The 24,844-nt window shown below is 28.4% G+C and overlaps 1 protein-coding gene across 5 annotated transcripts in view; it reads right to left on the bottom strand.

Moving 5' to 3' along the window:
• The window catches only part of LOC107451421 (influenza virus NS1A-binding protein homolog), a 62,700-nt gene that overhangs the window by 4,024 nt on the left and 33,832 nt on the right, over window positions 1-24,844 (bottom strand). For 3 of the 5 annotated variants that reach the window (XM_016067502.4, XM_071184661.2, XM_016067503.4), the window contains exons 2-10: window positions 17,282-17,474; window positions 14,516-14,697; window positions 14,315-14,439; window positions 14,126-14,199; window positions 13,865-14,044; window positions 12,284-12,548; window positions 10,037-10,243; window positions 7,869-8,114; window positions 2,102-2,227 (exon numbers count right to left, since the gene is read on the bottom strand). In XM_016067502.4, coding sequence (XP_015922988.3) covers window positions 2,102-2,227; window positions 7,869-8,114; window positions 10,037-10,243; window positions 12,284-12,548; window positions 13,865-14,044; window positions 14,126-14,199; window positions 14,315-14,439; window positions 14,516-14,697; window positions 17,282-17,449 — 1,573 coding nt within the window. In that variant the 5' untranslated portion in view covers window positions 17,450-17,474. Of the gene's footprint in view, window positions 1-2,101; window positions 2,228-7,868; window positions 8,115-10,036; window positions 10,244-12,283; window positions 12,549-13,864; window positions 14,045-14,125; window positions 14,200-14,314; window positions 14,440-14,515; window positions 14,698-17,281; window positions 17,475-18,502; window positions 18,592-18,727; window positions 19,223-24,844 lie in introns of those variants that run through there. The other 2 variants (XM_016067501.5, XM_087153012.1) reach the window with 2 other exon arrangements.

The raw sequence follows: 24,844 nt of genomic DNA, 5'->3' as shown, positions 1-24,844 counted from the left end.
ATTGAGTAAATTTCCCCCCAAAAAATCACAACTCAAAAGAATTTTCATATGTTATTGATGGTTTAAATAAGTATTACTAATACATGATGATGAATCATGATCAGTTTAAAGCTTTTCTTTTATTCTAAAATTTTTAGCTTCTTTTTATAATGAATTAATCTATCCTTAATGAATTAAACGTCTATCACCATTCAAAATTATGAGTAATCATAAATGGAAAATATTGCAAGCTATTTATAAATTGTTAGTGTAATAAAGTTATTGTGATTTAATGACTAAAAATCTCTAAAACTGCCCTGTGTGTAGAATATTTGGTATATTTTGCAACAGTTATTATCAAATTTATATTATTTTGTAAAATCTACTGGATTTTCTGCGATTCATGTAGGTAGCTATGTAGTTCTCATTAATCAAAAAAGAAGTCTATTGCACATTCTTAGATATTTAATTATTTTTTATTCAGATGTCAGATAAACTTATCAATCAACATGAATGTGGTAGAATATGCAGACTATGTTACTAAGTTAGTATTTCTAAAGCTATCCACATGCTAATTTTGTTTATAGTTGCGCTTTTAAGAAGAGTTTCCATAAAACTACGTAATTTAAAATCAACGATAATTGAAAGAAAAATTGTGGACTGAAAACCAATATTAAAAGAGAAATAGTAATTCTTTTAGGAGAAATGTAAAAATTTGACATAAATTATTAACTCCAATGAGGCTTGATAAATTTTGGAAATAAGAAAAAGTATACTCTAAGTAAAAAAATTATGTATTGAGGGTCAAAATTCACGGAGAAATTGTACTAATTTGTTGATGAGAAAACTAAAAAATGTCCATACCATTTTTGACACTTATGGTAAATTAATTTTGTTAATTGGTACTAATTAAAATAAAAGTAAGCTATTGTATTAAAAATAAAAATTAATGGAAAAATTGTACTAATTCATTTAAGAGAAAAGTAAAAAATCATACCATTTTTGAGGCCAATAAAGTTCAACGAATTTTGGTAATAGGAACTAATTTAAATTTTAAAAAAAAGCTTTGTATAGTAAGACTTTAGTATAACAGTTATGTATAGTAAAATTAATAATGAAGTAATGATACTACTGATTTTAGGAGAAAAGCAAAAAATCGTCATACCCTTTTTGACAACAAGGCTTAAATAAATTTGGTAATAAGTACTGATTGATGGAGAAATAGTACTAATTTGTTAAGGCGAAATATTAAAAAAAAAATGCCATACTATTATTGACACCAACACTGCTTAATTATTTTTGGTAGTATGCACTAGCATTATTATGGTAATTAATACAGTTTTCATAAGCATCAGATATACTTACTATATAAAGTATTTTATAAGTGAATCCGGTGCTTATTAAAACTGCACCAATACTGTGCATTTTTATTATATTGAAATAGGTTTATTGCGACCCCTAGGTACAGGAGAAAATTGCTAGATTGTGGTAAATTTAAAAGATTTTATGAGTTGCCCTTAAACAACAGCATTAAACCAAACACAAAATACAGCTAATCTTCTTTATTATGGAATGAGCTGCTAAAAAGGAGTTTTTCTAAATCTAATACTGAAGTCACTGGGAAGGGCAACAAATAATAATAAATAAATATATTGAAATTACTTAAGCTTTAATTGTGTTAGTATTGGTCTTTCGCTGGCCAGGTGGCCGAGCGGTTAGCGTGTCTGACTGCGAAGCCAATGGCTGCGGGTTCGAATCCCGCTCTGGGCATGGATGTTTCTCTCCGTGTTGTCCTCTGTGTGAATGTGGCCCGCCCTATGAACGGGTTTGTGGCAGTGTGGCGTGGGTAATGTTGCTCGCCTCCGTGACTTAGGTCCACAGGTGCCCACTGGGTAACGCTAAATGAGCAAAACTTCCGGCATCTTCCGAGGTGGAGAACGAGAGTTCAAGTGCCTGCCGTTATATATATATATATATATAAAGTATTGGCCTTTCAATTTTGTGGACTATTTCGTTATGTTCAATGCTGATTTTGATTTATTGGTTCTTCTTTCAATAAAGTTAGTTTTTAATAAAATCAAGACTATAAAGACAAATTGTAATCAATTTTTTTGTTATTTACCTGTTGACAATGGAGCCATAGTCACCCAAGTATCTGTTTCAGTGTCAAAAATATCACACCTCTTTAATCCGCGCTGACCATTCCAGCCTCCAACAACATAAAGTTTTTTGTCCATGCTGCATACTCCTGTATTAAGAATGAATGCATTTTAGTAAAAAAAAATTATAATTGGTCATTGATTTTGTTGGCCTTGCATTCAATTAACAAAATGATAAATAAATAAATAATAAGCACTAAAATTTCAAAAGGAAAAAAATGTGGATATGATTAGAATTATAACTGGGAACCTTTTTTTTTACTAACTTATACTCACCTAACTTATTTTGTTCCCTTATGAAATAAAAAAAATGAAAGAAAAACTTCAAAAGGCTGTTAAGTTGGATGTTACTTTTATTTGCGAAAGACAGATGTGAATAATAGGAAGGAGGATTCACTATTCTTCTATAAATCTTCCAAGTTTCTTCAGGTAAATGATTTAGCAGACATAATTTTCATGCAGAAGATGACATCTCAAATAAAAAATAATGTTAATTGCAGGACAAAATTGAGCACATAAGATCAGAACTACTTTTCTTCATGCATTTCTTCTCAGCAAAAATAATGATAAAAGATTTTTGTTTAAAGCTTAACCTTGGTTGAGTTGTTTTGAGTTTAGGGTCAAAAGGGGAAAGAAATACTTCTCGTATTATTTAACAGCATTTTTTTAAATTCTATTTCAAAATTTAAAAAACAAAGTTTTTAATAGGTGGTAGTAGATATTTCATTTCCTTAAGTTTTGGAAAATCTACATCAGTTTCAAAACCTATGATGAAATTATCGACATGAAAAATAGTTTGTAATAACAAGAAACTTATTAAACCTCATCAGGTTTAGCTGTTAAATGTTTGAATATTTTTTTTATAAAATACTTATTAATATATTAATTAAAAAAAAATTAAGAAGAAAATTACAATAAATCTAAAATTGCTAAGCATAATCAGCTCTCAAATTAAAATTTTTTAGTTTTTCAAGACTTAAAAGAACTTTTCATTCTGTCTTCCTAAAACTTCAATAAATTAAGTTCACTTCTTCCTAAAAATATATTGTGATAAAAATACATAAACTACTTCAGTTTTAATCATCAGCTGCACAATTCAAAGGGCAATTTTTCTTATAATTCTTCACATACGGTTTTTCATCTTCAACAGAACTTCAGTTGATAATATTAAATCTTCACTTTTCTAAACAAAATATTTTTTATTTTTCAAAATACAAAGCTCATTTTCTCTATTAAGTTTCCTCCATTTCACAGTAATACTGATTTTCTTGAAACCATTTATAATCTGAGATATTTTTCTTCTTTCATCACATGTAAAATAGCATTCTTTGTCAAACAGTTTATTTTTCCTCTTACTTCGCTTTTAAACATCTTCAAACCATTTTCATGACCTTCTCTTCTGCAGTCTAGATTGCCTTCAACTTACAACAAAAATATGTTTCTAAAAGAAATTCAGAAAGCCAAGGAAATTTTTTATTAATTATTTCTTAAATGTAATTGTATAGAATGTTGTTGCCTGCTACAAAAGTAAACATAACTTAGATATTTAACTTCTTACAAGCAGATTAAAATAATTTCTGATATGAAAATTTCTGATGAGCCCCTTAATATGCGAATTTAAATTGAAGAATTTTTTTCCAATATTCTCCGCTTGAAATGTTGCTTTAAAATAACACCTAAGTTTTCACATACACCAAAACAGCCTTAAGAAAAGTAGAAATATTTCTAACAAGAATCAAAATAAATATTAAACAAAAATTTAAAAAAAAAAACAAAATAGAAAAAGAAAGAAAAGAGGAGTAAAAAAAACTGCTCAGAAAACGCCAAATTTAAAAAAAAAATTATATAATAATAAAAATGTATGCATGCAAATTTTGAACTGTAAAGCAATAAAAAAAATTACAAAAAAAAAAGAAACAATATCAGTCTCTTGAATCTGGACTGGGTTTTTTTTCTGAACACAAAAGTCTCGTACATCGTGGTTTCAATGGCACTAACTTCTTCGCCTATTTTCTTAATGCTGTTTTAACCGCCAAGCTAAAACAAACATCTTCGTGACGCACACACATGGAAGAGCTGAAATCTAATCACTAAGAATAGTGAAATTGGTAGAGAAGCACTTTCGTAAGCAGAAGATCTTGTTGACAGCATATCTTGCATCACCTATGCGTAGGAAGTCAGTTTGATGGACATACAACCTGAAATTACATGAGAAAGGTAGGATTAAGTTTTTCAAGTGGTCTTGTCCATCGAATCATCACAGTGAGATGTAGCTAAATCAGCAGTCTAGCTAGAGGATATAAGCTCCTATTTATCCCTTACACCCACAAGCGTTATTATATATCTGTGAAAAATAGTAAGGTTTATCAAAATTAGTAATTCATTATACAAGAAAACAGTTTAACCCCAATGACTAAATGCAAATTCTTAATATAAAAGTAATAATTAGTATAATTCTGAACACAAAGCTCAATTTTTAAACAAAATCAAACTCACTCAAAGTTTGCACTGGTTGAATATCTAGCAGACCAATAATTTCTCGCATGGAGAAACCAAGTATAAAAACACTCAGGTTTTATAGATAATAATTTCAGCCTATTCATATTTGGATCTTATTTTTCAGAATATTACATTTAATAGCAATCAGAATTTGTTCCATCTTTATTTTTAAAAATGAACAAGCTCATATAAGCTAAGTAGTATATAATTGATAATCAATTGGTTCTTCAAAATAGTTTCTTTTCAACATTATCTAAAACTACAATTGAAAAATTTGCTTCAATACTGTAGAATAAAAATCAATAATTAAAATACATATGGCAAAATTCATATTTGTAGATTGAAAGCAATAATCTTCCTACTTCTTTTGTTTTGCAGTTTTCATAATCTTCTATGTATTTTTAATTCCTTTAAACCATATATTTCTTCTTTTTATCTCATGATAATCAAATTTTTTTTAGAGAGATAGATTTGAATCGTGTAAACATGATCAACAAATGAGAATCGTATTTTATAGAATTATTTTCTTGATGTCTTTTGGATTGAGTAACAAATAAATACTATCTGCCTGCTAGCATCCAAGTACAAAAATATGCAAACAGATAAATTAATTTCACATGAGTACAAATTTCTTACAATATACATATATTAACCTTGCTAAGTAAAATATATAATCTTGAGAAACTTTCTGGCTAAGCTAAATTATAAGCAAACTAAAAATCAAAAGCAGTATTTTTCCAATCAATAATGATAATTTTCCAAATAAATGTTTTTCCTCCTTTGCTTATTCAGTCAAACGAAAATTGTTTCAAATTAATTTTTCTTTGTTTCCAGAATTTTCAACATTTAACAGTTGATGCAATATTTTTTAACATTACAAAGAAGGAAACATTCATGAATTCTTCAAGGATATTATCAATGTATCATTATTAATCTAGTCATAAATATAAAGCATGTATAAATATATATATATATATACACATTGAATTCTTCTTGAATATCATACTTTCAAAACATATACTAAACAAATAACTTTTTCAGACAGGGAAATACTTTAACATTCACATACATTATGAACAACACTTAAAACATCTTGATGGAGTTCTTCAAACGTTACAGTTAGTAATGGGATTTAATCTTCAAATTGTCAATATAGATCTTTTTATTCTGGCTAAGATTTTCAAAAATAAGGTACTTTAAAATTTTTAATTCTGTTTAATTATTTTCTTTAACTATTCTGGCCAATCAAACAAAACTAAATTTACAGTGAGTTAAAGATAAGAGACATTTGCGTAATTTTCTTGTCTTCAGCATGTTTCGATCGAAAATACTTTGAAATTTCAGAATTTCGCTCGAGCCAATCGAAGGTTAAACTCTTTTTTTTCCCCTCCTCATATTAGTCACAGATACAGAACAACATTATTGCTAATTATAAATTCATAATAGTAATTTTAGCCACACCTACATATATTAACTAATAGCCATCTCTAAATATTATCAGTACTGAACTTATACAAGAGCAAATATGTATTTTTTTTAACAAAAATATTATTGAAATTTTAACCGAGTTGTTAAACAAAAACAAATTAAAAAATAATAAACATAAAAAAATATATATATACAACGAAAATAAAGATTAACAATCCAGAAGTATTGATTTGATTACTGGCAAGTGCAGCAAAAATCAAATATTTTATTTTATGTTTATATTTTAGATAGTTGTACAAAACTAATAAGCTAATTAAATACAAATGTTTTCTCCAAATTTAGAAGTGTCATTTAATTAGTATAAATATTGTGTTCAAAAATTATATAATAATCTTCATTTTTAAAGAAAAATATTTAAAAACTATGTTTTGTAAATGTAAATAAAAGCACGTTCATTTTTTTAGTCTTTTATTACAAATTATTCATTTTTTCCAATCAATGGTAAGTTATTTTTTTATTTATTTATTTGTTTTTCATCTTCTTATTATTAATATTATGGAATAAAACTTCTCATAGTAAAAAGGTTTAGAATTATTTGCAAATAGACCTTTACATGTTACAGATAAACACTTTATAGAAACTAGATTGAAAAAATACTTCACGGATAAAACTATTTAAACTTTCTGTAAATTGAAGACTGTTTTTAAGTTAACTAACTTAATGTAGGTGTAAAAGGTAAGATAAAAATCAATTTAGAAAACTATTCATAAAAATTTAATCGCTCTTAGTTTTTAAATAGAAGTACTTCTTAATTTTAAAATATCTATTAATTTACAATAATTAAAATAAATTTTTAATGAATTTCTTAACTTAATTTCAAATTAATTTTTCTTTAAGAATAATTTGGTTCACTTTTTTTAGCGTCGCTGGAAAAAACTTATTTTATCATTGAATAAACGACCAGAAATACTGCAGTAAAAGCCATAGGTAAAGTTTGAAGGCTTGAAGTTGAATAATAATTTTTCTTACCACACTATTTAAGATATTTCAAATAGAGTGTCTCAAACGCAAATGTTTTTAAAGCAAAATTATGTAAATTTCAAAAAAATTAAACTTCATACAAAATGTGTAACTTTTTAATTGCCTTGTAAAATTATCTTCTCACTTTATATTTTTGAATAACATATATTTCACCAGTAAAATATTAAATAGTTTCCCCAATAAATAAAGCTTTTTAAATTTTGAAGTAACTTATATTAAAATTAAACATTAGGTCAATTTTTAGTTACATTCACACTTGTTAAGATATTTGAGTTATTTTATCTTTCACATCATAAATTAGTAGGAAAAATTGGAGAAAGCATAACTGGAAAAAAAGTTAGTTGCCTAATTTACAAACATTAGAAAAACACCAATCAACTAAACAAGGTGCATTTAAATTTTCTCAATGAATTTCAAGTTAGTTATCTATCTATTATATACTATAGTCTATTTTTTATTCAAAAAAGTTTAAAAACATTAAGTTGAAAACAGTACACATTCCAGAGAGGAAAGTCATAATTAAAGAGGCACAATTAATAGCTAAGATTAATATATATTAAACAAGGTTAATCCTTATAAACAAGGTTAAGGTTAATTCTTATAAACAATGAAAATTAAATGCAACCCTGTGGGGAAGGGCAATGGTACGTAACACACAAACACAACATTCTTAAAAATTAGAGTAATGATTAAAAATGCATTAAAAATAAAACAAAATGGAGAAAAAAAGAAACATTAGAGCTAAAAGCAGAAATCACCCACCTGCATGAGATCTGACTGCAGGAAGATTTGGGAGTTGTTTCCAGGAATTTGTATCTGGATCCCAATACTCTGCTGAGCTGAGTTCTTTTTGACCATCACAACCACCAACAGCATAAATTTTGTTGTTTACTTTAGCTGCATTGAATCTTCCACGTGGGACTTTCATTGGTTGCATGGTGGTCCACTTGTTTGTAGAAAAATCATATGATTCAACAGTCTTGAGGCATTCTCCTCGGTCGTAACCACCTGTAATTTTATATCCCACATTAAATTAAGTCTACAGTTTAGTGATTTTGCAGTGAGATATATCTTAAAGAAATATCTTAGAACAAAAAATTAATTTGAATCCCAACACTATTTTTGTGAAATGTAGCACAGTGCTCTCACTTATTTGAACAGAAAGTAAATAACAAATTGATTAGAATTATATTACTTCCCTGAAATATAATTTAACACAGTATTTTCATTTACATTAACCGATAGTTAAACTTTCTCTAAATAACAAATTTATTTCGATTATAATGCTACTTAAGTGATTGCTAGAATCTCTTTATATATCAAATTGATTTTGATTACAATGCTACTCGTATGAATAATTATTTATCACTTTTAATATAGAATTTTAAGATCCTGAAATTAGAATCCAGCTTTTTTGCCTATGATTTTGTTAAGTCTATTATAGAGTAGTAATTCATAGTAAAATTTTTATTTATATTTTCATATTTCCTTTATACACCTCATACTAAATTAAATCCTTACAAGCCTCAAATCAAATATTTTAAATGACAAAAAAAAAAGGGAGTGGGCATTAATACAGGGTTGCCACTCAAATCTGGAAAAAAAATTTCCTATGTTTTCCCTGTACATATTATACACAATATATTATATGCGAGCTATATTGAGCTAACTCTATTTATTAGTTTTAATTACTGGAAAGACAGCTGAACATACTTAAATAATGCTATAGCAGGGGTAGCAGCAAAGTTTTTTAAAATTTTAGGGTATTTTTAGGAACTTTTTTCAAAAAATTTTAGGTAAATTTTAGGGGTAATATATGATTTTGCTAGGTTAAAAACAGATCACACGGTAGTTTATTACATAACAGAAGATTATTACAATTCATCCACACATATCATATATAATTGCAAGCCATAAAATAAAGCTCTGAAATTTATTAAGTCAAGAATGAAATCTCTAAAGTGTAAAAATGAAATTTCAACTTTACATATTACCTATCAGAAATTAAGTGCATAATTCAGGAACAGGCAAAAGTGAGAATAAATCAAGAGAAAAAATAAATTAACACCAACTTGGATTTTTATTTAATTTTTACCTTCTTAATTAAAACTTTATTATTACCCTTTACCTTACTTTAATAAGAAAAACTATTGTGTGATAATATTAGATTTCAAATCAGCAATTTATATTAAAAGTTAGAGAAAAAAAAATTAATCATGATTATTTTTCTAACATATTCTTGATATGATTTGTAAGATTCTTTACTGCCCACAATAGTGTTGTGGTGATCTTCAACACTCCTCCATAATTTCAAATGGTATCTTTGATTAGTCTAAGAGACATAATAGTATTTTCATGGTGACTCACATTAAGCACTGCTTTATTTATCGAAAAACCTCTCTCAGGATCAGAATTCCCATGTGGCAAAATTAAAACAGTTTTAATTAATGTAGTTAAATTCTTATATTTTAGATTATTGCTTTTTTTAATTTATATTTAGCCTATAACTCTTAATTTTTTAGGAACACCAACAAAATTTTATCAGATTTTTAGGGTTTGCACATAGTTTTAGGAATTTTATGAATTTTAGGGGGAATGCGACCCCTGCTATAGTAAATGAAATAGTTTAGTATAGCTGAAATATCATGGTTAAATATCTCGTAGATTACGCTTTGAGTGGTCACCATTTTTTAAAAGACAAAAATAAGAAACAAAATTATCTGTATTTTCCCAGTTTGTAAGGAAAAAAAAATCAAAATTCCCTGCATTTTCCAGGTTTTCCCAGGGGAGTGGGAAGCCTGTAATAGTTTTGGACATTTGATACTTCATAATAGAATACGCCACCAATATGGCAAGCTTGACACATGGAGCACAGATTTAATATCTAAAATTAAGAAAGTCTTGTTTAATTCATAGTTACTTATACTCACCACAAACTAGAAGTTTCCCATCAAATTCAGCAGTGCCCACAGAACACCTGGCAGAGCTCATAGGAGGGACAGTTGAATAGGTGCTAATCTTTTCCACTGAAGCATTTCTTGAAGAAAGTGGGCTGTTGTTCGGAGTGTGAACCCTTTGCACAATTGATAGCACTGTCAATTTTCCATATGCAGCAACAACACCCAGCATACTGTTTTCTAACAAAATATAAAACAAAAAATTAAACATTCATGATAAATAGGCTCAATTATACACACTAGAGCTGGTATTATTTTAACAAGTTTGAAATTTTTTTTGAGATTTTATTTCATCAAATTTCTTTGCCTTAACTTAAGTTTTAAAACAACTTAGTGTTAATAATTTGCTGTTTTTTATGAAATATTTCAAACAAATATTATAAAATACTTAAAGTAAAAAATCTATTATTTATTTCTATAAATGATAATATGTTAGTACAGTGAATTCGCGATAACTCGAATCTGATAGGACTGACGAAAAACTTCGACATATCGGAAGTTCGACTTACCGTTAGTTTTGGTTTTGGACTTTCAAAATATTGTCGGATTATTTAATGCTTATTAATTACAAATCCTCTAAATGCTTACAATATTTAAGATCATTTTTCTGACAAGCCATTTACGATCAGACTGTTTGAAGCACTTTATGATACCCTGGTCCATCGTGTGCAACTTTGCTGCAAGTTTACTGCTTTCACATTAGGTGGATCACTATGCGCTGTGCATTTATCCATAAAGAGTATCACTTTTCTCTTTTTTGCGGAGAATTTCCGATCCAATTTTCTTACATAGTCTTCAAATAAAACTGATGTCATCCAAAAATTTTTGTTAGACTTGTAATCCAAAGGATAAATTTTTACATTCTTGAAACATCGGGGATTTCGGTATTTTCCGATAACAAGTATGGGCAATTTCTTTGTCCCAGACGCATTTCTTTCAACTAGGACAGTCATTGTTCATTTTACCCCCTGAGCAGTTTTCATCCTTAAAAATCATAGTCTTATTTAAAAGACATTTAAAAAATAAACCCATTTCATCAATATTGAAAACATCATTTTAACTGTATGATTGAAGTAAATTTGGTAACGTTTCATTTAACCACTGTTCAGATACTTCAAGAGGGAAAGCTTTAGATTTTCCATGAAGAGTGCGAAAGACATTGTAAGGAGCAAGATATCAGCTCCTAGGTTTTTTTTCTTGCTTTAAAAGATCCAAAAAAAAATCGAGTTAAAGGGAGTAAAATTCGAGTAATCGAGAATAATTAACATGAAATTGAAGATAAAAGGGTCGGGACCTCATAAAAAAATCAAGTTATAGTAATATTCGAGTTATAGCGAATTGACTGTATAACACAGGGCTGCAGACTTTACAACTTTCTGCAAAAGTTTTTGTAATGTGATAGTAGAGTATTAACAACTAAAACTTGCAGAAATTAGGCTTACCACAAAAAAAAAAAAATAATAATTCAGCTTTTTATATGTGATTGTGGACAAAATACTTTTAATCTAATCAAGAAACTAAATTTTCAAAATCATGAATTATACATTAACACATAAAATTTGGATCCACTAAAAAAAAAAATTATCCCCACAAAGTGGAGCAAGCTGGCATCTGGTGTTTTAGTAAAACGAATGCTATAAATAGGAGTAAAACTAAAATAAGGAAGAAAATAACTTCGTAATACATTAAAAACTTACATTTTAAATTATTTTTAATCAACAATCCATTAAAAGCTCAAAACATAATTGGCTAGTGCATATATTAGTATGATTGATATTTAAAGAAGCTACACTTAAATATTAATAATATTTATATTAAAAATTTGGAGTTAAGTTTATTTAGTTAAATTTTTTTCTTTCAAATACTTGAACTCACCATTCTCAATGCAAATAATTACAAGTGTCTTAATTACGAAGTTTAACATTTTTAAAAAAAAACTTCAGTAGCATTTATGAAAACAAATTAAAACTAAGAGAAATAAAAAAGAAACCCTAAGGAAATTAATTTTTCAAATATTACAGAAAACATACTGGAATTTTGAAGTTGTTAACACCCCGGCATAAATATTTCGTTTTTTTTCTAGAACTAATACAAATTATAACTGAATAAAAAATAATAACATTTGATTTTCTATTATCTTTATTATCATATTGTTCTTAATAATTTTAAAATATTGATATTAAAAAATGTGTAAAAAAAGCATGAAAGTTGAAAAAATACCTCCATTTGCAGTAATTACAATAACTTTCCAATCATTATCCTCTTCATCAGATGAGCTGGAATCAGATTTGGTGAATAAAAATTGGCGAGGTTTAGCAGGTGTCTGATTGGATCGCTTTGATCTTGGATTTCCAGATTTTGGTACTGATACTTTTCTGGAGAGCTTTTTGTAATCTTGAATAACTTCAGAATCTTGAACGTCTCCATTTTCAATATCACTGCAATCATGAAGAGTACGGTCAGGGTTCAGATAGAGCATATGAACCTAAAAAAGAAGTTTTTATTACAAACCATTAATAATTTCATTTAAATAAAACAATTTAATATACTTTGAACTAAGTAGTTTTAAATCAACAGCTTCTAATTATTATTTTTTGTTATAAAATGTTAGGGAAAGATTTCTATATCATAACAAGTTCCAAAATGATTGCTTAATCATGGCTTAACTGGGCAACTGCAAACAAGAAACTAAAAGAAAAACATCACTGAAGGAGACGATCTTTAAGAGCATAATTTGTAGCCTCCATATATATCCAATTAAAATTTTCCAATATATCCAATTTAAATTTTCTACAAATAGAAGAAATGAACCGTCTAATAGAACCTTTTCAATTTTAGTTTGCACAAGCAGGTACTGGGATGAAAATCTCACTAACTTTTGTTTCTGTGAGGCATCACAGAACAAAAGGCATTCAAGGCTGCTACTATTTCTCTTTACAAAATATTTTATAGAGCAGTAGACAATCAAAAACTATAAATTTCAGAATTTAGAATAATTTTTTCAATATTTTAAAAGGCTCACCAAAAACAAAACTAGTGCAAAGTGGATTTTTATATGAACTTCTAAATCATTCACATGTTGTGGTGTGGAAAATAACTATTTACTGAACAAACAGAATCAGACTAAAAAACATAAGACTTTGCTACCACTAGAAGTTTCCCCTCAATGCTTAAAAAGTTGGCGGCCCTCCACATTTTAAGAGGACGTCATACCTTGGGAGAAACTTTTTGTCACAAATTCTTGTTCATTTTCATAAAAAATAAAATTTGATGCATAGAAAAGGTGCGTTCAGACAAACCTAGGGTAAGCCATGAAGTTTTAAATACTGAAAAGAAATTTTTTAAATATCCAAATGAAAATAAATTATGAGAAGAGACTTAGGATTATGAAATGGAGAAGTTCTCTTTTAATAATTTGTTTGCAATTTGATTTATTTTTCTCTCCGACATTTGAAACTTCATAGCTTTCTCTAGCTTTGCCTGCACTCATTTTTTTTTTTTTTTTATAATTACTAATGAAGGTGAAAGAAAATTAGCAACAAAAAGTTTCTTATATATTGTATAGTGTCCTCTTAAGGAAAAGATATCTTCTCCCATTTTCACTAATACTTAATCATAAAATTGCAATCCCAAAATTAACATTTAACTTTGTTACATTAAGTTAATTTAAATGTCAAATTTCTCTTTAACTATGTTTTGAAAGTAAGTGGAAAGCTAAAAGTGATTACTTTCTGTTAACTAAAAATTATAGCAATGTTAAAAAAATTATATAAATAGTATTTTATTAAAGCAGATCTTTACCTTTTGTGTCAAATCATCAATGGTTATCTGATTATCAGCCTGAGATTTAACCCAATCAAGAACCATGTCGCACAAATGCTTTATATTGGTGGCATTCTTTTCCTCGTGACTATTCTGCAATAATTCAACTGGTATTGTTGGTAATGCAAGGAGCTCTTTAGATTTAACTACTTCACTTATCTAGAACACAAAGAAAAATTTTTTTATTGATTTTTCACTTAACAGAAATGTATATTTCCTAAAATTTATTATTATACTCACATTTTGACGAATGAAAGCATCCACTTTTGCAAGAACTTCAGGGTTGGTTGCAATTCCTGGTAGAGCTCTAAGATCTAAAATAAATTGATTTACAGAATGTTTACCCATTATTCTTTTTAAAACTCACTATAATTCATTAGAGCACTTAAATTTGAAATTCTGATAAAGTACAAAAGCTTAAAAACTTACTGATGCAATTGTCGGGTGTCATATTCTCAACAAGGTGTTTACCACATTGTTTCGCAGCTGAGCTCATACGCAGTTTGGTAGCAGCAACATAGGTGGCTTTTACTAATTTTGAAGGAACTTCAAGCCTTTGGGGAAGAATTACACCAATTAAAATTTTTATAAAAATTAAATCACATAGTTTATTTTATAAAAAGTACTCACCTTCCCAAATAAGCATAATCAACTAAAATTTCAAATGCCTCCATTTCTATGTTTCCATTTAATTTGTACTGATTTCTGGGTCCCTTGCTTTCAGCTGTGAACAAGTCGAATAGGTATGGACTTGCACTTGCGAGCACTGCTCGGTGAGCATAAACTTCCTTAACGTCTTGAGTGGTGCCAACCTAAAATTTTAGAGTTTGTCAGAGAATCACTTTTGAAATATTTTTTTCCTTTTCTTCTTCCTGCACAATAAGTAGGGGCGTGAAGTTTATTTGCGAATTTCAGTTTGGTTTGGGATTTTCTGAATGTGGCATGCTTTCGCTTTGGCAAAGGAATATGTTTTTAAGTAGGTTTTTTGAAAATTATTTTTCATTTTGTCATTAGTTTACACATTTTGTATTCACTTTTTCTCTTTTCCTGGACTTCTTGCAAAGCCTTTGGGGCACAGAGAAAGCATGACATTTGATTTTAGACATTTGTTATGCTCTGTTCTCTCCATAGGAAAGGTTTTATATTTTTATGACTTCTGGGACTGGCACTCCCCGACGACATCACTTTCGGTTGACATTATTATATTTTTCATTTTTTTTCACAATTTTCATGTAAATAAATAAATATATATATCAGGGGTCTGTCTAGGTTTTTCTGATAGGTACCTATTTTGTGAAAATTTAGACATAATTTGCGAAAAATTAAAAATTATATTAAAAAATCAACAAAAAAATATGGATTTATCGTTTCTAAAGGGATACAAAAATAAAATTTCACGAAAAAGTATTTTGTGAAACTACCGTTTTTCCTAAAATTGAATTTGTGAAACTACCATTTTTCCTGAAGTTGAATTTGTGGAGGTACTGCTAAACGGTAGTAAATTCGGCCTAGACAGACCCCTGTATACATATTTTTTTTCTAACTGATGCTGCTAGTTTAAGTTGGAAATTGGTTGAAATTTTTATTAACAATAAATTCAACTAGTAGACGCAGGGGCCCCCACCAGGGGGGAGGTGGGCGCACGATGCACCCACTTAAAGCTTGAGGGGGAATTTTTACACTAAATAAAACGAATAGTTTGGGGGGGGGGGATTAAGAATTTGCCCAAGAGCTTGGGCGCATTCATCACTGGCTAAGTGAGATGAGTACAGCATCTGTATAACGAGTTTGCACTCCATTTCAACTTCCAGAAAAGGCATCTCTGCCCCTTTTAAGATATTTAACTTGAACTTTAAGGATTTAATGTATGTTTTTGACACAAGAGGTCCTAACCTAATTATATAAACGTTTTTACTTAGGTAAAATTGACAATAGTTTTGCCGTTTTTAAACAAAATTTCGAAATTTTAAGTTCATATTACATATTATTTGATTTGAAAAATACTTTTCTTTGGCCACTGAGTAGACGGCGGGAAGTAATTAAAATTTTACATTCTACAGATATCAAGTTGAAATTTGTTCAATAAGCCTTTTAGCTAATCTATAAAATTTATAATTTAAAGATTTTCCTCTCACAAATAGACAGAAAATTTAGTTAAGTAAATGTTTTTCAGCCTATATTGGCAAAAATTTAACAAATTTGTTAAAATTTGAAGTTTTTTTAATAATGGATGAATTAATATTTGGCATTTTATTTAGTAAATATTTTTAATACTTATTTTGTAATAAAAAGGTTTTAACTTATTTTTTTCTTCATAGCAGATGGTTTAAAGTTTTTCTAAAACAAATTTTTAAAATTTGTCAGATTAAAATATTCTTCCCTCAAATAAGGGAGTCTTTGATAAAATAGTTAATGATGCACTAGAGATATGCTAGTCGTCAATTGAGTGATGAAGTGAATTGAGTGAGTTACAAACGATGAATCTTAATTCATCGTTTGTAACTACTGTTGAATGTACATGAATATTTGAAAACTTGCATATATATGAATATTTGAAATATAAACTCTTATTCTATAGAATCCTAAACTTAAAGAATGGTTGTATATAGATTAACAGTAATTTCTTAATTTTTGTAGTTGAATTTAGTTTACTTCATATAGGAATATATTGTACGTATATATTTTACTTAAATAAATGTCTTTAAATTAAAGACATTTATTTTTCATACAATACTAAAGCTATTAAAATAACGTTTAAAACAAATGAAAAATTGATTGAGGATATTTCTATATCCCAATCTGTAGTGACAACTACAACAAGGTGCCAAATAGATTTTAAACTTGCACATTTAAAAAAAAAAAAAAACATTTAGTTATTTTCCCAGGGGTGGCTAAGAGTTATACTTTGAGTTGTTCCCTCTTTGTGACATTTTCATTTCTTTTTCTTTTTTTCGCCGGCCGCTACCTGGAAGTTGGCAGGCTCGGCAATTATTTTGCCAACAAATAACGATACAGAAATCTCCCCAAACAATTTGCGGGGGATATTTCCATATCTTATTTATGCTACAGGCTGATTGCAGATATCCATTTTAAATAAACTTTTAATTTTTCTTAAGCAATCAAGTAAACAACAAGCAGTGTAAAGTTAGTAACACTCGATTGCAGGATATTTTGCATTTTTAATAAAGGAAAGTTTTAATATTTACTATTTCGAGCCACAAAAATTTTAATATTTCCTGCAAATCTTATTTTTATATCCATGAAATTTTAAATTTACTCATGAATTAATCACTTCTCTACATAAGCCTTCCTAGTATTAGTATATCATGAACAAATCGTAAAATCTATGAACAAGAAATCATTAAACGTAAGAAAAAAAGATCAAAAATAAAATACCTGCAATGTGACATCACAAAATTGTTTGTTTTTCCTCAGCTTGTTTAAGTTGTCAAACATTTTCTCCCTATAAACAGTATCGTCAAACACAAAAACATTTGCCGGCTTCGGCTCACTCTGTTTCTCTTTAACAGCCATTTCTTCAATGGATGGAGTCTTATGCATCATAAGACTGTTAACAGTACTACTGTAGCTGTGAAAAACAATATAAATTTTAAGTAAAGCAAAAATAAATTAAAGAAATCAAATAAAACAGTCACTTTTTCGATTTATTTTTTCTAATTTTATTTATATAATATATTTAAATTTACTAATAAAGTTCAAAATTTCCTACCTATATTTCATTACAAATTTCAAAATTCAACATTTTTTTTTACAATTTTTGTTTTATTTATTTTTGAACACAAAACAAAATGAAGGTTCCGTATGCAAAGTAAATAAAGAAAAATAAAATTAAAAATTGTGGATTTCATTTATGCCCCCAAGGAAACAGAAAAAAGCCAAATATTTAAATCTGCATTTAAAAAAGAAAGAAAAAAAATCTGATTCTACTAAAATTATTATCTAACGTTTAAATATAATGTATCTTTAAATTCTCAAGAAATATAACATTATATATTTCATTATATACTTAAATTTATTAAAAAATTAAAGAATGAAAAAAAAAATACAATATGCTAAAAAAATTGTTAGAACACCGTTTTTAGTGAAAAATTCTTTTTTAGATTCAAAGTTAATGTTTTACCAGAAAAAATTAAATCAGAATTTTTATACATGCAATAACATAAAAAAATAATAAATTAAAAAAAAATCGAAAGGATTGAAAGGAGAACTTTTAACCTTTGCATTACATACTTTGCATGCATTTATTCCAGCTTAAGTTTTGAATATATAGCTATACGAAAGATACAAAAAAAAAAAATATGTATAGTATTAATTAAGAAAGAAGTAAACCTTATTTGGTTTCTAAAAAATTAAATACATGACACGAAACCTAATACGCAATAACATAAAAAATAAATAAATAAACTCGAAAGGACTTTTAACCCTTGCATTACAAGTACATACATTTATTCTAACAGAAGTTTTCAATATATAGCTATACAAAATATACAAAAAATATAAATAAAATATGTATAGCATAAATTAAGAAAGAAATATAAACATTATTTGTTTTCTAAAAATTAAATACACATGATTATGAAGAAGAAAAAAAATTACATAAAATCTCATTTTCTACAGCACATGGCCAAACACCCCTTCCTACATTTTATTTCTCCTAAATAATCATGAAGCGATAAGATTCGAGACTATAAAACAATTGGTACACTTTAATTTTTATTATCATATTTTTTACAAACAATGATAATACATATCTAATAATTAAGAAATAATACATATACTTAATTGCCCATTTATCTGCTTAAATATTTAATCATATCTTACCTCTTGGTGGACGGCATTATTGATCTAATTATCCACCAGAAAATAACTTCAAAATAATACACTTTGATAAATTTCACTTCACAACTAAAGCATATTCTTCCTGGCAGCAGTTATGTCTAAAACGCGGCAACAAATGTGATCTCTGGTACCGGCACAAAAAGGCAACCTTTTCGTATCCCCCTAACAATTTTGTTCAACGTGTCCTAATTACACGCGGCAGCGAAGAACTGGGATTCTGCCAAACGCAAAGAAAAAAAACTAGCTCCAACGGGGTATCGCGATATGTATTATGACCTGAAAGGAAGTCGCCAAAATGCAGCCAAGAAAAATGATGATAAAGCGAGTTTCAGGTTTAAAGCAATGAGTTCCTGTATTATAAACAGGAAATCTTATAAATTTATAATGGTTGAATGTGGACAATTAAGATAGCTGAGAGCTCAAATGTCGTTTGATACAAAAGAACAAGTACCATCTTTGATTTTTAGAACGAAGTATAGTCAAACTCGTTTACAAAACGAACGGAGAAAGCGGCAATTCGCACATTAGGGCCTCGATCAAATAAAATTTTCAAAAATAAAAGTTTTTAATTTTTTTTTTTTTTTTAAAAAAAGAGCTAAATAATGTCGAAACCTGATTAATATATTGTTTTTTATTTATATTCAAAGAGAATAGCGTGTCTTAACAGTGATAGAATTTTTTTTGTCTTTTCTCGACAATTATTCAAAATGCAACTCTCATAATGAATAATTAATTATCAATCACTAACATGTAAGAAATAACATCTATCGCAAGTACTGTAGAACAAATACCTTTAAATTTTAAGCGAAATATATTGGAACTCGTTTAAAAAACAAATGGAGGGACAAAAAGGTAATTATTCGTTCAACTTTAGCAAGATTAAAATTTTCAAAAAATAAAAGCTTTTAATAATAAAAAGAAGCTAAAAAAACGTTGAATAAGCGTTTTGTTTACACTCGAAGAAAATAATGTGATACTTTTTTGTCTTTCTTCGGCATAGTGTTCAACAAGCAAATCTCATAACACATATTAAATGCAAACAGGGAAACTGCATGTTTTTGAATGTGAATGGAGGTTTAGGTTTATTAGTTTCTTCTCCATTACTATAATATATCATCATAATATCATTTATATCAGAACAGCGTTTTACAAACAATTGATCGGGAACATTAACGCAAGCACGTGGTCAACAGAAATAGCAAGTACAGAATTCAGCCAATAGTTTGAAAATATGTTAGTTATTAAAAAAATTTTTCTTCTCAATTTTAGCCAAGCTACAGCTCTGTCACGACTATGATAAATGAGGGACGTCACACTGTTTCTCTTCAAACTGTGGATCGCTCTCCTGAACAAACTATAGGGACCATAGTTCCCAGATTGCTGTTCCACCTTAGATTATGGGGGTTAGAAATCCGAATCCGTGTCGAAAAAAAGGCATGTTTGTTCAGAGAAAGTACGTTTTTGTGTCTGATTTCGTAACTTAAAATATTGTCTACACTAATTAATTGGCATATTTGAGGTCATCCCCTTGAACTATTAAGAATGATTCCAAAAAAGTAAAGATTCGACCATTAGCATTGCACTCGGACAGCATTGCACTACAAATATTTCTAATGTTTCCCAAATATTTCTAAAACCAGTACACGTAAAAACAATCAAACATCTAGAAAATCTAAAATCAGTTTACCTCCCTATAAATGAGCCCTCCTCGCTCTTTTTGTAAAAAAAAAAAAAAGCCACCATGCCATAAAAGCACTGCTTTTTCATTTTTTTCAGAAAAAAGTCGTTTTCTTAACCACCTGTTTTAATGAAAAGTCCATTTCTGATTTATCAAGTGACTGATGATTATTTAACTTTAATTTTTAAATTGATACTTTATCTTTAACAAGATTTTTCTTACGTTGCCTAAGTTATATAGTAAAAATTCGCAAGATATTTCATCCCAGACATATTCATATCGTTTATTTGAGGAGTATTAATGAATTTTTTAGTGATTTTCAATTTTACCATTTTTTTTTTTTAAATAAATACTTTTTTTTTTATTTAAAAATGAATCTTTAAATGCTTATTTTCTCATAATTTTCATTTTAAATAAATAAAAAAAAGCATTAAAGTTGTTAATCAATTAATCCTTTTTTTTTTAAGTACTTTTTTTTGAAGAAAATTTATACTCTTTTAGCTTGCCTTTAATTATTTATCAAAAGCTTAAAATTTTTCTGTTATTTTGATAATGAGTGACAATTATTATGTGAAATATGCACATAAAAGAGTATAAGAGGGTAATATAAAAATTGAAGCTCAAATTCAGTCATTACATAATATTTTGATAAATTTTAACTGTGGTAAGTGAGTGAGTGCCCTTTAAAAACTAACCCTTTTCTGTGAGCACTCTGTCCTTGTTTATTTCTAGGGAAAACTCTGGCGATATATATAAGTTAAACTTGATACAAATGTTATCTTTACAAAAGAATTTACTCACTAACATTTTTATACACACGTATGGGTACAGAATATACAAAAATATACATATTAGACAATAAACAAGATCAGTCCCGTTAACCTATTTAATTTTATTTTATAACCGTCGTTGAACAGTTTACCAATGTTCAACTCCGTAGCCTTATAGTTTTGAACCCAATCCAGAAAACAAGGGAACTCCTGGATAAAGTAAAGGGAGAAATTTGCCTTAGTGGAGAACTTTTTGAAGGAACTAACCCGCATTTGCGTTACATGGAAAGGAAAACCACGAAGATCTTCTACGGTTAGTATGACGGCAAGGGGACTTTAACCCAAGATCTGTCTACCACTGACGATATTTTACTTCAGAACTGTGGTCGGTGCTAGCCAGGTGCGGGATTCGAACCGGGTCACCTCATTGGGAGGCGAGCGCTCTATCCCCCGAGCCACCACGGCTGCCCGTTACCCTATTTTATTTTTATAATATAACCGTACACAGCCGACCCAATTTTATGGGTTTACGACTACTAATGCTCAACTCCGTGCTCCTTGTAATTTTAAACCCAATCGAGAAGACAAGGGAACTCCTGGATCGAGTATTGGGAGAAATTTGCCTTCGTGGAGGACTTTTTTGATGGAGCTAACCCGCATTTGCGTTACATGGAGAGGAAGACCACGAGAACCTCCCACGTTACCCTATAGTATTTTTTCATGTTTCGCCAGTGAAGAAGATTCTTAATAGATTCCTAACTATAGTATATCTGTTCGTGTGGCATTATTTGCGCAGTTTGAATGTTGTTTATCTTTATATAACTTTTACTTTTTGATTATATTGGTGACAATACTTTATAAATGTATATTAGTTTTCGCAGATGGCATAAATAGCAATTCATGGCGAAAGAGAAGCTTCTTAGAAAGTTTTAATGCCAAATATGACGCACTTGCTGAGTAATCCCAGGAAGACCTACACTTCATGTATTACGGCAGAAAAGGAGAGAAGAAAAAAAAAGAACCAACTCCAGAGTTGGATTCTACATCTAGCTAGACGGCATGTCCTTTCTCCAGAAAATTCTCAGAAAACCTATTGTTGCCTTCAAGCAAATCAACTAAAATAAAAGAAGCAACGCCCTCGTGCCAAATCTTCAATTGCACCTACATTGCCAGAAGTTAAAACTACTACGTTACAAAAAAAAAAAGCAATGAGCTTAACAACTATGTTAACCTAACTGCATAATTTATTGCACGTTGTAAATATTTTGACAAAACAAATGTATTTTATTTTATATCAAAGATTAATTCAAATTAGATTACCTCTTAAAAAAATAAATACATAAACGAATAAGCTGACTAAAATTACAGAATTTTAATTACGATTAAATTCAAATATTAAATTAAAATAAACAAATTTGCTTTAAACAAAGATAAAATTTTAATTCATTGTATGAAACTTAGAGAAGAATATTCTTTAGGAATCTTAAGTGTTTTTATTTTGTGTTCAAAATTGTTGATTTCATTTAAGCTTCAAAGAAATCTCTGTCTTTTATCTGAATTTGACTTTTATTCCACAATTGAAATTTTTCCATGCGTTATTTCTTTGCTTAATGTTTGATTACTTAAGAAAATTTTGAGCAGTACTCTACGTAAGCATTGCTTATACTCTCTGGTCAGCAAAATTTATCAAATCATAAATCCCTTCCCTCCGTTAAATGCTTGCTTACGTTATTTTTGAACGGTCTTTTATAAGTCCAAGAAGACCCTGTAAGTAAAATTTTTAATGAATTTAAATTAAACCTTTTTAATCGAAAATAGTAGATAGAAATGTTTGGTTTGAAAAAACATTTTCTTTTTTATCATTATTCAATTATTGTTTACACTTATATAAAAATGGCTTTAGATTTCTATAAATGCATATTTTTCCGAAGCTTTATTTTTTTACTTATGAATTTATCTACTTTTGAACCTCCAGTGAGTTACGCTTCTCTATTCAGGAGCATTTAATTTGAGATCTGCAATCCACGTATTTGCATAATACTGCTTTCGTCAAAAGGAATTATTCTTACAATATTCCATACGGTTTCCAAAACTTTTCCTGGCAAATAATAAATATTGGCAAATTATGTTTGTTTATTAAAATTGCCAATTTACTGAATTGAGCAAATTCGCCATCATTTTAATTTCCGCGTTCCCCATCTCACATTAACAACAATAAGAATATATTAATAAGAATTCTGCAAATATTCTAAGCTCAAAATGACATTATTGACAAAATTAATAGACAGCTATAATTAAAGAGTATACATTCTCCAATTTATCACATTCTTACTAGCAGGCAATTGCTTTAATGTTCTCAAAATAATAATAATTATATAGATCTCAGGGTATGTAGCTAAATTATTCAACAAAAAATAAGCACCTTTTAAGCAATTTTCAAGAAGTCAAAAAATATTTTTAAGCACTTTAAAAAATATAATTAGGCATTGTTGGAAAGTTTTTGACAATCGACGCTTTTATCTCGTTTTAACCGTCATGTCAAAAAAAAAAAAAAAAAAAAAACTTTTGTCATTGTTTTTGACAATTGTCAAAAATCATGAAATTTTGAATCATGTAAAGCGAATGGCGTTTTCATACGCTAAGGACAGACTATACGCCGAAATAGATTGGGATTGAATTAATTATGAAAACGCTGAATAGAACAATGTAAACTGTGTCTTTTTGCATAATTAGAAGCGAAAATCAACATAGTAAAAGAAAAATCTCATTTGGAAAAAGGGGAAATTAAACACTTTTTAAAAACACCCAATGAAAAATGCACCTTTAAGGGCTTTTAAAAAACGAAAATCGAAAATAAGCACCTTTAAGCACTTTTTAAAAACGCTAAGCACCCTGGGTCTAGATCATAGCCAGCGTTCGTGATCTTTATTTATAAATCCGATTTCTTATTTAGATTTTTTTTTAAATAATAAGTTTATAAATTGAATTTAGATCTTAACCATTTCTGCTGCAGATTCTCAACTATTTGAACTTTCATCAAAAGAATTGAAATATTTGTATTCTTTTAAATACCTTTATTCTGAACGTTAAATAAAAAATATCCTAGATTACATACAAATAAACATTTAATTCATAGATAAGGAAAAGATATAAATCGCATTTAACTGCCACTTTGCTCTTTATTTAGATTATATACAAATACATGTGTGATTTTTTTTTTCTTGAAATAAGTTCTATTTTTGACACGCATCGGCTCGGCATTATTTACACCTTCTTTTCCCAAATGCCTGTATTCTTTGATAAATATAGCAATATTTTGATGCGAATTTTAACCATGCGGACGGATATAATTTTTAATATTGTAAAGAGTCCGATTTTAAAATAAAACATTTTGTTAATAGTTTGCTTTAATGCTAAAAATTTTCCGAGAGCTCTGTTTCCGAGCCCAAATCTAGTCTTTGAATTAACGTTCCTTTGAGTTTTCCTCGTATTTTATCCATCAAGTTATTCTTATCCCGAAAAGTCCTATTATCTGACGATTAAAAAATAAAGAAAGATGGATTTGTTTTTTAGTAGAAAGAAATACGTATCTGCCAGACCATAATATATATATATACAATACATCAAGTCAGTATAATTTAATGAATGTCC

The sequence above is a fragment of the Parasteatoda tepidariorum genome, chromosome 10 (assembly GCF_982258835.1).
Source record: "Parasteatoda tepidariorum strain Cologne lab strain chromosome 10, Ptep-v5.0, whole genome shotgun sequence".
NCBI classification, from domain to species: domain Eukaryota; kingdom Metazoa; phylum Arthropoda; class Arachnida; order Araneae; family Theridiidae; genus Parasteatoda; species Parasteatoda tepidariorum.
Note: the sequence above shows the minus strand (reverse complement) of the source record. Positions and strands in the feature narration are given on the sequence as shown.